The following is a 13143-nucleotide window of genomic DNA, read 5'->3' as shown; positions in this document are numbered from 1 at the left end:
CCAACTGCACTTTTTAGTATGTATATTCCAGCTCAAAGCCATGGCTCTTGCCCAAGATCTATGTGAAAATGCACTGATCCATCTTATTCAAGCTGTGCAGACTACTTGGGATCCCTGCTGATACACACGCACACACACACACACACATATGTATATACATATACATACACATATATAACAGACAAATTGGGCCATTATAAGAATTAAGACGTGGAATAATTGGATGGCTCAAACTGGACTTTGAAAAACAGTAAAAAAAGAAGTGCTAGATGAACATGTTTCGTGATTTGTTTGCCGCCACCCAAAAGGCGCTCTCTGATAGCCATCCACCTGACTTCCAAATTGGAAGTATCCAGGTTCATTTGAGGGGGAAACAGCCCTTTGGAGACCATTGTTTATGGCTTTAAAGGTAAACTATCACTTTGTATTGTGTCACAAAAGTAAGTGACACCAGTTAAGAGTTTAGAAACATTAATCTACACTAGTCTGGTCTTAGAAATATTCTTTATAATTTTATAATTCTCAGTTATAAACTCTGAAATACTTACTGTTCATATAAAAAAACTTGAGTTGTGAATAAAATTATGGGGACCAACTCTGTAATATAATTCAGGAATTGTAGCTAAGAGTCTTTTGCCTAACATGTACTTCTACATCCCATTTTATTTATAGTTGTTCTCTTACATTTCTGTGATCTTAGCTATATATTCATGCAAACAGAAAAATGCCATATGTTTATAAATCGCTGTAAAAATGCTACCATCAACAGTCTTTATTTGCTGATAATTATGTTTAATTTCCAAACAATATGTATACACTAATGAGAAACTAATACAAATATATGAATTTCTTTCCAAGTCCGCTGCTTTTTGTGGGACCAACAGGTACTGGAAAATCTGCATATGTGAAGGACAAGCTAATGAACCATATAGAAAAGAATCTCTACTTTCCATTCTTTGTTAATTTTTCTGCTCGAACCAGTGCCAACCAGACTCAGGTTGGTAAAAATAAACAGCAGTGTCGCTAGGTATTTTAAAGATCTTGTGCATTAAGCCAATGACACAAATTGGCCTCTGGGGTAAATTAAGATGGTGAGTTGCTGGAGTTCTATAGGCCCTGCGCTTTACATCACACTCCACCCTGCAAGTATTTTTTTTAATTAAAAGGGGGAGGGGAGAGGCAGGAGATTTAGTCTCGGTGTAGAAGATCCCAGGGCTTGAGCATATAACATTAAATAAATATAAGAGGTACATGCCATGTGATTAGGGTATTTTGGCACCCCTCTGAGAAACAATGGAGTGCGCATCTGGGGTGAAGAAGCACTGGGACACGAACCTGCACACTGTGTATGAAGGTCTTGGGCTGCCCAGATGAAAAGACACACCCCCTTGGCCACACTGATGTGGTCCAAAGGAAAGCAGAGCAATATGCTTGGCACCAGTTTGGCTGCAGGAGTTGCCAGAAGGCGCCATCCAACCATCTTAGAAGACCACCATCTGAATTTCTTTACAGTTTACTCTCTAGCCCAGACATCCCCAAACTCAGCCCTCCAGATGTTTTGGGACTACAACTCCCATCATCCCTAGCTTCCAGGACCAGTGGTCAAGGATGATGGGAATTGTAGTTTGAAAACATCTGGAGGGCCGAATTTGGGGATGCCTGCTCTAGCCCTTTCTTCTCCTGAAGTTGTCCCACAAGGCAGCAGAGGTTTAGGATCAGAGTTTTTCTTCTCCTAGATGGGTTACCTTCCCAGGTTGATGAGCCCCATCTGCCACTCATTCCCCTCTACAGCACGTGCAAAAACTTCCTTCTTGACCATTGGACCCACTATTAGTCTCATCTACTCAACTTGCTGAAGCCTGTCTTCGCATGTAGGGGATAGTCCAGAAAACATTTTTCTCAGATGGAGACTTACCAGTAGAATAGCATTTTACCTTTGCTCAAAAGCCTTTTTGGGAGTTTTACCACGTCATATGAAGTAAAATATATTAGCTTTTCAGGTTGGATTATTCTTATAACCACCATTTTTTTAATCAATAAAAATTCATTAGGGTGAATCTGCACAAGCTACATTCACAAGCAGGTAATGGGTCACTTCAATCAATCAATTAATAAATCTTTATTGGCATACATAGAAAACAGGACTATATGGGTTAATGGGCCACTTGAAAACAATAATTCCCCCCTTTCACTGTTTTTAAGCTTGAATATTTGCACAGCTGTTTAAGTCCTAGGGTTTTATTAAATCAAGTAGTGAAAGTCTTCTCAAGAAGCGCATGGAAAACATTTTCAGAAAAAAAATGACAAATAGGGACAAACTGAAACTCCTTACTGCTTTTGATGCAAATGGGCCCTCAGGCAGTTTACAACTGCATATTTCATTGTATAATAAAATTGTAAGGCTGTTGTCATGCTGCAGTTTGTATGGCTGTCAGCAAGCGGCCATGGCAACTCCTGTGTGACAACAGACCTGCAGGCAGACGAGCTAACAAGCATGGTTGGGGAGTAGGTAGCCCAAGTGAACTGTTCAAAAGAGGAGGAGGAGGTACTTCGGAAGTGCCTCTCTCCCATTAAATATGACTGGAGAAGCACTTAACAGAGGATGGTGCTTCAGAAAGCACCAAACCTTGGCTTTTGGTTAAGCTTTGGCAATGTGATGTGAGAGTAAAAAGGACTCTTTAGAAGCCCTGACATTCACAGTTTTGGTAAGCCAAAGTTTAATGTGTCATGTGAATGCAGTCAATATAAATTAATAGAATAAACTTACCTTTAGACACACCTGTATTTATTATAGAATACATGCTAGAATTTGATGGATTGGATCCAGAGAAAAGCATGGATAACAAGCTGGCAGAAGCTGATTTTCCTGCTCCCTTCTCTCTCCAATAGATCCCACAAGATTCCCCTGAGGGTTGCTGAATGGGGTGGGATGATAAACAAACTTCTGCGAGTGGGAGGCAGTGAAGAAGTCGGCTTTCACCAGCCCCATTATGCACACTTTCCTCTGGAAACAACACTGACTGTTCTTTTGAATGAGCTGGTTTGTTAAGAAATATGTCCTGCTTTTGAATTTTAGAACATTATCATGGCCAGACTCGACAAGAGACGGAAAGGAATATTTGGCCCACCTATGGGAAAGAAGTGTATAATCTTTGTGGATGACATGAATATGCCTGCATTAGAACAGTATGGAGCACAGCCTCCTATTGAACTTCTGAGACAGTTTTTTGACCACGGCATCTGGTAACTATTCAGACTAAATTATTTATCATTTTGCTTTTATGCAATGCATTAGTAAACTAGATTTGTGAACATTGGCCAAAACTTTATAAGTCCCAGACTACTGATATTCAGAGTGTCCATCTCTAATTTTCATCTTCATCTAAGGTTCTTTTGTTCTTCTTGCTGAAATTAGTCATAAAAGTAAAGGAGGTATCCTATGTGAATGTAATGTGTTCATATAATTATTGCTGCAGAATCCAAACTCCATAATACTGTACATGAGAGATTTCCAAGTGCAGAAGTACTGTTCCATTTATAATTGTCTGATGATCATACTTCCATTTCTTTTGAAGGTATGACCTAAAAGATACAAATAAAATTATATTAGTTGAAATACAATTGATGGCTGCCATGGGTCCTCCAGGTGGTGGAAGGAATCCAGTCACACCTCGTTTTCTGAGACACTTCAACATTTGCACGATTAATACCTTTAGTGATGAAACAATGGTCCGGATTTTCTCTACTGTTGTATCTTTCTACCTCAGAGCAAATGAATTTATCCCAGAATACTTCACAGTTGGAAACCAAATTGTCAGTGGCACTATGGAGGTACGATGTCAATATATACACTACATTTCTGGTTTACCTGCACAGGCAAGTCAGAGGGTCTCAAAGGCATATCAGTTCTGAAAGGCACGTAGCTGGTGTGTTTTTTTAAAGAAAGGCACAGGAAAAGGCTTCTGAAATTAAGATTTCAGAAGGCAGTTTAGACATCTCTGTGTATGTCTGCACATGCACATTCAATTAAAACTCCTTTTCTTGACTCAAAGTGCTTTTTACTGTTACAGATTAATTAGCCTAACTATGGACTAACCATTTAAGGATGGTTAGTCCATCTATCTGCCTATTCCTGGCTAGTTTCCAAGGGGGAATAGTTTCTAATGCTTTGCTACTTTCTCCTTTAGTTTGTTCTTCATGTTTCTGCTGCCAGTGGAAGGATCGCAACCACTGAGAATCCCTTCTCTTCCCCACCCCCCAAATCTGCCTGTGAGGGTGGAGGGAATGAGAGAATGGCCTCCCCAGAATATCTCAGAACCTGGGCAGGTTCATATGGGAGAATATAGTCCATCAGATAGCCTAGCATTAAGCCATTATGATGACTGCTTACCTTCTATAGTTCAATCTGCAATACTGATATTGTTCAACTTAATGCCATGTAGTATTATTCAGTTCTTCATATATTATACACAGCAATAGAGGCTCCAGTACTGACATTTCGGCTGTTTTCTGACATCAATCTTGCAGCAATTTAAGGATGTGTCAGCATAGAGGATATTCAGGAATCTGATGCTCTTATTCAGCATCCAGTCTTCTGTGGTCCTTCCCTTTCATTGTAGCTCATTTATGGTCAGTGTGGACATTGTCCCAAGTGCAGAGCAACAACAATGCAGTTTTTCTTTTAGATTCTGCATTCACATTTTTTCAGGGAAATATTCTACATGTACTAAACCAAGAGTGCAAGAAACATCTGTGTGCCCTAAGTATGAAAAGTGCTTAAGTACAAAACTTAATTTAAATAGTTTTGTTAATTTTTCTTTCAATCTTCAAGGTATATAAGAAGGCCATGGACAACCTGTTACCAACACCCGCCAAATCCCATTATACATTCAATCTGCGTGACTTTGCACGAGTTATCCTAGGCTGCTTGCTCATCAAGAAGGATTCAGTTGTAAACAAGCATACAATGGTGCGTCTTTTTGTACATGAAGTATTTCGAGTATTTTATGACCGCCTTGTGGATGACACTGATAGAGCTTGGCTGTTCAAACTAATGAAGGATATTGTGAAAGAACATTTCAAAGAATCATTTGATGCAGTGTTTTCACATCTGAGACAAGGAAATGCACCAGTGAGTATTCATATTGTTTATTACAAGATGATCACTCTCTTTTTCTCTCCCATATTCATGCCTATTTCTGCCTGACTAGTTTTATTAGAACCAGAGCAAAACCATACCGCCTTGTATCATTCCATGTGCAAAAAGCAATCTTGTCTATTGGGGATTAGGAAAACACTGATATTATTTATGTACTTATAGATACATAAAGTATCTCAATTGCTGTAAATAAGTCTAGCAATTCAGAACGTAACACTGGATAAGTAACGCTGACTAACAGACAGACACATTGCTGAGCTGACATGCATTTGTCACAGATATAGTCAAGGCACTGGGCCGTTGTCATAGCAACTGACTTGGCTAAGCTTGCATCTGTGATTATTTCACCTATGGGGTGATTTATGCTACTGAAGGAAATTAACTCCTGCTCATGTCCAGTTATTTCAACAACACACACACACACACACACACACACACACACACAAAATTATAAAATAATAGATGTTTTGGTTGACACAAATAAATAAGTAAATAAATATATTTATTTGAGACCATATGTGTCCCATATATTTATATTACCAAAACATCACAGCTGGGTTGCCTCTGCCCATGAGGCCAGATGCAAAATGTCAACGACTGAAACAGCAAATATATATAATTGTATAATGTTAAGAAAACAAAACAAAAAAAATGAAAAGAGGAATAACTGCTATTGTGAATGTGCCGTTTGCTTTTTCTGTATATATTTAAGACTGATGCCTCTTACAATTTGATATGGTTACTGAGAACCCAAATGGGTTGGGTTTTGACTCCCCTCATGTGACGGAGGCAGGAGAGCAATGAACTCTGGGAGGCAGGCTCAGTCCCCTTCAGTTTTCTCTCTCCTGCCTGACGGATCAGGTCGTTTTCTCCCAGCTCTCTCTGATCTTCTCTGTCAGCTAAGTGGTTTAACCTTTAACAGTACTTAATTTCTACTCCTTTTCAGTTCCCTCCTATATCCTTTCACTTTATAGTATTGTGTGCGTGTCCGTTTTCAAACTTTACTCGTTTCTTTTCTGATCTCCGCTCAGGAAAAACAACAACAAAGAAACAAACCTTTCCCGTTTAGGTCCTACTTTCACTTTCCTTCCCATTCCCTTGCTTCCTCTAATTGACTGCAGGCAAGGTTTTTATTATTATTATTATTAATAATTTTATTTTGGATCCCTAAGGTGCCAACGGTTTTTTTCTCCAAAGTGACTGTCGGCCTCTGCAACTGTCCTCTGCTATCACTGGCTCCTTAGCAACGGTTGCCACCACATTCCAATTGGGTTACAATTTCTCTCTCTCTCTCTCTCTCTCCTGTGGATAGCATTCGTGCACTCCAATTGAGGATTGGAAGTGTGTTTTAGTCCACAAAAACTTCTGCTACAATAAATATTCTAGTTTTTAAAAGGCGCCTATGTTATAACGGGGCCTTTATTACCTTCTTAAAATAGGTTGTTAAGACATTTGGATTTGATATCCTGCTTTATCACCACCTGAAGGAGTCTCAAAGCAGCTAACATTCTCCTTTCCCTTCCTCCCCCACAACAAACACTCTGTGAGGTGAGTGGGGCTGAGAGACTTCAGAGAAGTGTGACTGGCCCAAGGTCACCCAGCAGCTGCATGTGGAGGAGCGGAGACGCGAACCCGGTTCCCCAGATTACGAGACTACCGCTCTTAACCACTACACCACACTGGCTTCTTATTTGTTTATTGCATTTGTATCCTATCTTTTTCTCCAAGGCACCCACGGTGGCTTGCATAGTTCTTTCCCTACTCGTTTAAGCTCCACAACAACCCCGTGAGGTAGCTTAGGCTGAGTGGCAGTGACTGGCCCAAGGTCACCCAGTAAGCTTCATGGCTGAGTGGGGATTTGAACCCTAGCCTCCCAGGCCCAAGTCTGACACTCTAACTGCTCTGTTGTAGACTATATTCTATTTATTTTCTGCCAATAGGTAACTGAGGAAGATATGAGAAATCTGTTGTTTGGAGACTACATGAATCCAGATCTTGAAGGAGATGAAAGACTTTATTTTGAAATTCAAAGTGTACAAATGTTTAGTGATGTTGTGGATTTGTGTTTGGATGAATATAACCAAACTCATAAAACAAGAATGAACCTAGTAATTTTCAGGTGCATACTTTATTTATTTATTTATAATGATTTATGTGGTACTTTGTCTTAGGGTTTGTATAGATTATTTATCTTTAGAACTGTGGTATCTGGGGCTGCTTCTTAGGGTGCTTCCACACAGAATTTTACTTAAGATGATCCAGGCAGAACTTAATCAACTGACTTGTTGATTCTCACCAACTATTTGTACAACCTGCTGAAACATGTCGGCTGTTTCAAAAAGGCCACAGCTGGTGGTATACACATGCATTACTGTGAAAAGTCTTAGTAAATATCCTCTCAAATATCCACAGTGTGTTTGCTTTAAATTTAAATGCACCTGAGGAGACACCTACTCCTACAACTTATAAGGTGACAGCAATCTTTCATGATCTGGCCAAAAAGTCTTAATCCAGAGTAGTAGTAACAACAGCAACAACAATTTATTACTTATACCCTACCCATCTGGCTGGGTTTCCCCAGCCACTCTAGCGGCTTCCAACGGGGGATTAAAAATACCTTAAAGCATCGGTCATTAAAAACTTCCCTAAACAAGGCTGCCTTCAGATGTCTTCTAAACGTCAGATAGTAGAGAGAGAGTAGTGAAACTCCCTTCCATGCTCCCTAAAGTCATACAGTCTGAATCAGATAGCCCAGTGAAATATAATAAGTCAATGCCATATTTCAAATCCAGACAGAAAAGTTGTTGAGTTTTTTGAATTTTTGCCCAAACTTTTAAGGAAATTTGCACTTCCGACATAGAAGTCAGATTTTCATGGACATAAAGGTGATTTCCTCCCGGACAATAATAAATACTTAACTAACTGAGATTCTGCCCCCTCCCCCCCCAACATAAATCCTAGCTATGCCCATGAACTATAGCAAAGTGTTAGTGCTGCCCACTTAAGCCAAGGTGAGGGATTATCCAAAGAGTGAGACAAATGAGAATACCCTCTGGGAGTCTGTATACGGTAACTAAAAGCACTAGTTTTGTGATCTTTGTTTTTAATAACGATGTATATATTTTTTGTGATAGGTATGTGCTAGAACATTTGTCTCGCATATGCCGTGTGCTCAAGCAGTCAGGAGGTAATGCCTTACTTGTTGGAATGGGAGGAAGTGGGCGTCAGTCCATGACGCGTTTAGCTACATCTATGGCAAAAATGAATATATTCCAACCAGAGATCTCTAAGAGCTATGGAATGAATGAGTGGAGGGACGATCTGAAGGTAAAGATTTATATATGCTGGCATTAGTCTGCATTCAGTAAGCTTTATATTGCTCAATGCTGTCTTATTTATTGGATGCGAACTGTAACTTTACAAGTTGGGAGCCTAGGAAAACTCGCAGGAAGATGCAGTCTCCCTTTCTACCCAAAGTGATTTCTAGCAGGAAGAATGAATTGGTTGTGGGGAAATAGTGGGGGGTGGACTCCAATCTGAGCAGTACAGTGTGAGGAGTGGAGTTTACATACCAGTTTCCTATGTTGTATCACCAGTCCCGAACCTCAGTGCTATTAAAAGGGGATTAAATGCAAGAGCAACTTGCTCCAGCAATTCCTGTCCTGAACAGAACAGTAAAGGAAAGAATTAAACTTCTTAAAGCCAGGGAGTTAAAAACCATTCATAACTATGAACTTCTGCTTGAAGGGAATAAACCTCCCCACAGCTCTTGCTCTTCCCCTATCAAGTAACTGGGGTGTCCTTTTCCCTCAAAAGACAACTGATTCTTGCAGCAGGGAAGAGGACCAACCATCACCATCAGAAGATTTACCAATCAACTTCTCATTTCACTGTTCTGTTTTTTACACAAATCAAACATTTCTGTACACCTAGCGTAGGCATACGCAACACATTTCATTAGGATGTGCACCCAGGAATATTTTTTTTTTAATGCAAGCATTTATTGAATACATTTAAGTACATTTATTGTACTTAAATATTTGTTGTTGCTTTTAGAATCTTTTGAGGAGTGCTGGCGTGAAGGGCTTGAAGACTGTATTTCTGATCACAGACACACAAATTAAGGAAGAAGGATTTTTAGAAGATGTTGATAGTGTGCTTAACACTGGAGAAGTCCCCAACCTTTTCGCAGCTGATGAAAAGCAAGAAGTTATGGAGGTGCTATGATGAGAAATGCATAATTTACTACTTCTCGTAAAGTATAATGTTACAGTTAAAATAAACATTGCTTTTAAAAAATATGTAAACCTACTGCTTAGAATTCAATTCAAACTATTAATTTCAATGGATATTTTTAAAGTTCCCATCTGCTTTTCTCACACGAGTAGCTGATTATTTTTAATTGCTATGTGCTATTTCCCTTTTAAAGATTAAGCATTAAAGAGGAATATTTCTTATGCTCATAATGAGGTCATTACACCTGATTAGGAGCTCTTATAAACTAGTTTAACAGGCATGATTTTCTTGCATATTAACAAAGATTGCTCACAACTAGAAATATAATTTTTTTGTCTTTTCCTGCATAGATTATACTAGTTATTTTTTATTACTTTTCAGAATCACGTTTTAGAATTTTTGTAATTCTTTTTGGTACATTTATTATCCTTTAGGGTGTTCGTGCAGTAGCCCAGGCAGGCAGTAAGCATGAAGAGCTCAGTCCCTTGGCTTTATTTGCTTTCTTTGTGAACCGCTGCAAAGACAATTTGCATGTTGTGGTAGCCTTCAGCCCAATAGGAGATGCTTTTCGCAACCGACTGAGACAGTTCCCATCTCTCATCAACTGCTGTACTATTGACTGGTTCCAGGTACTTAAACTATGTACTGAGACTTCAATATAGCTTCCTCAATATAGTCTGGCCTATAGAAGCTTGCTTTCGCCTCTCTTACATGTTCTCTCACGTTGCAAGAATTACGTATGCCTCCTCGCATAGAGAGTAATCCAGCTTTGTAAGTACCATGTATATCTGTTACCGGGTCACAGTGAGTTGATGGGAACTTGTGCTATAAATATAAGGCTGCTTTTGTAAAAGCAAAAAACTAAAATTGCTCCACAGCAAATTGTCTCAAAGCACACTGGTTTATATTATAAAGTGTGCCATTCACAGGCAATCTGACATTCAACTCTGGGGATCTTTTGCTGTTGAGAGTTAGATGCACTCCAGAGTTTGGCACCCCAAGAGTTAACACAGACAACAGAGATAAATCAGAAGTAAATCTGATAATAATAATAATAATAATAATAATAATAATAATAATAATAAATTTTATTTATATCCCGCCCTCCCCAGCCGAAGCTGGGCTCAGGGCGGCTAACAACAATCAAATAACCAAATAGTTGAATAATCACACATTCTAAAATATTTCATTATAAAAATTAATTAAAATCAAATTGATGGCAACCAAAATACTGTGCAGGTTGCCAGAGGAGGGAGTCAGGCTGCGCCCTGACCAAAGGCCTGGTGGAACAACTCTGTCTTGCAGGCCCTGCGGAAAGATGTCAGGTCCCGCAGGGCCCTAGTCTCTTGTGACAGAGCATTCCACCAGATTGGAGCCGCAGCCGAGAAGGCCCTGGCTCTAGTTGAGGCCAGCCTAACCTCTCTGAGGCCTGGGACCTTAAGGATGTTTTTATTTACAGATCGTAGGTTTCTCTGTGGGGCATACCAGGAGAGGCGGTCCCGTAGGTACGAGGGTCCTAGGCCGTATAGGGCTTTAAAGGTTAAAACCAGCACCTTAAACCTGATCCTATACTCCACCGGGAGCCAGTGCAGGTGGTATAGCACCGGGTGAATGTGATCTCGCAGCGAGGACCCCGTAAGGAGTCTCGCTGCGGCATTCTGTACCCGCTGGAGTTTCTGGGTCAGTCTCAAGGGCAGCCCCACGTAGAGCGAGTTACAATAATCCAGTCTGGAGGTGACCGTCGCATGGATCACAGTGGCTAGGTCAGGGCGAGAGAGATAAGGGGCCAACTGCTTAGCTTGGCGGAGATGAAAAAATGCCGCCTTAGTTATAGCTGTAATCTGCGCCTCCATAGAGAGGGAGGTATCGAAGATTACACCCAGACTCTTAACGGATGGTGCTGGCACCAATTGCACCCCCGCAAGAGATGGGAGTTGCCCCCTCGATCCCATATCGTCCCGCCCCAGCCAGAGGACCTCTGTCTTCGCAGGATTTAACTTCAACCGGCTCCCACGTAACCATCCAGCCACAGCTTCCAGACATCTGGTCAGTGTGTCTGGGGCCGAGTCAGGATGGCCATCCATCAACAGATAGAGTTGGGTGTCATCAGCATACTGATGGCAACCCAGCCCAAAACTCCGGACAAGCTGGGCGAGGGGGCGCATAAAGATGTTAAAAAGCATCGGGGAGAGAATCGCACCCTGAGGCACTCCACACACCAAGGAGTGGCGCGATGACAATTCCCCCCCAAGCGCCACCCTCTGTCCCCGACCAGAGAGAAACGAGCGCAGCCATTGAAGGACTGTGCCCTGGATCCCCACGTCGGCAAGGCGGTGGTCCAGGAGTTCATGATCGACCATGTCAAAGGCTGCTGACAGATCTAGAAGAATCAGCAGCCCCGACCCACCTCAATCCAGCTGCCTGCGGAGATCATCTGTTATATCAAAAGGGAATTAGCATGTTTACGAAAAATCTTAAAATCAATAAACAGCATGCTTATAGTAGGCTAAGTTTAGAAGAGGTTAAAACCTATGTAAGAGTTGTTCTTAAAATATGCCTGGAAATACACAGGAAAAACTAGGATGCAGTCAGGAAAAGGCAGTGGGGGATGTTGGTTGAAGGGGTAAGGTGGTACTAGAAAAAGAAGATTTGTGTTGACTGCTGCAGCTTGTTTGTCAGGGGAATAAGAAATCCAGAAAGTGGAGTGCAGACATTGACTTGCAGGAAAATAATATGAACCATTCCTCCTTTCCCAAACTGCTAGCAGCAGATTTCATGAAGAACTGCTGCTGGGGACATACTCAAATATGCTGTGCTATGCTTAATAATGAAGAGAATATCACAAGTAGTGTTTCTATTCTTATGTTTTCCAGCCATGGCCTGAAGATGCTCTTGAGCGTGTGGCTATTAAATTTTTGGAAAGGCTTGAGCTCACAGACAATGAACGTCAGGAAGCTGTTCCCATCTGTAAACACTTCCATACTTCCGTGTTGTCCCTTTCTGAAAGGTGGTCTTTTTAAAATACATTCATAAAGCAAGCTGTTGTAAATAAAAGGGGGAGGAGGGAAATACTAGAAGGGTAGAGAAAAGTCTTTTTATGTTTCTGATCAATAATATTAAAATAATATTGCTAAACAAAATTAAAATTTAGTACAGAAATAAACAAAATATTTTAGAAGTCATGCTAGAACACCTTCTGTAAGCCAGCTTTAGATTATCTCATTTATATGAATTGAATTTACCCAGAGTAAATAGACTTGAGTAGCAAGAGCCTCATCCTCAACTCAGGATCAAATTAGAAGCATGAAATGTGTCAATGGGATCTCTTGCATTTTTTTTAAGCAAAGAGATGGAGAGATTCAGATAAAGACTATGATGCTGAAGTGTTGCCTCCCTCCTCCCCATATTCCTGATTTAGATCTCACCCGCTCTTACACACACATGATATTTGTGTATTTTCCTCTGCATTGCAAATCTCAGCTTCATAGGGGGATAAATCAGGTAAATGGGCCAACATGTTTGCTTCTCTCATGCACCACCTCAGGTAGGAATAGAGAACAAATTAAAAAACAGCAACACAAGATTCTGTTCACAGATCATCCATGTCATATCTAGATTGACCCTTAGCTAAACTAATGGAATAGGTTTTGCTAGTGAGTCATTTTGTTATAGCTTTCCCAGATTGTCTTTGTACAACAGTCTCACCATCCTTATTCAAAACTGGAAAAAATATTTACCCCGCTAGTAAT

General features: G+C 40.5%; 1 protein-coding gene across 1 annotated transcript in view; it reads left to right on the top strand.

Moving 5' to 3' along the window:
- DNAH12 (dynein axonemal heavy chain 12) overlaps positions 1-13143 on the top strand; it is a 93602-nt gene that overhangs the window by 50288 nt on the left and 30171 nt on the right. The window contains exons 38-46 of the mRNA XM_028719107.2: positions 859-997; positions 3077-3243; positions 3576-3831; positions 4832-5131; positions 7099-7277; positions 8293-8485; positions 9215-9376; positions 9829-10023; positions 12268-12401. Coding sequence (XP_028574940.2) covers positions 859-997; positions 3077-3243; positions 3576-3831; positions 4832-5131; positions 7099-7277; positions 8293-8485; positions 9215-9376; positions 9829-10023; positions 12268-12401 — 1725 coding nt within the window. The remainder of the gene's footprint in view (positions 1-858; positions 998-3076; positions 3244-3575; positions 3832-4831; positions 5132-7098; positions 7278-8292; positions 8486-9214; positions 9377-9828; positions 10024-12267; positions 12402-13143) is intronic.

Source organism: Podarcis muralis, chromosome 2 (genome assembly GCF_964188315.1).
Source record: "Podarcis muralis chromosome 2, rPodMur119.hap1.1, whole genome shotgun sequence".
NCBI classification, from domain to species: domain Eukaryota; kingdom Metazoa; phylum Chordata; class Lepidosauria; order Squamata; family Lacertidae; genus Podarcis; species Podarcis muralis.
The sequence above is the reverse complement of the archived record's forward strand: the minus strand, read 5'-3'. Positions and strand labels throughout refer to the sequence as shown.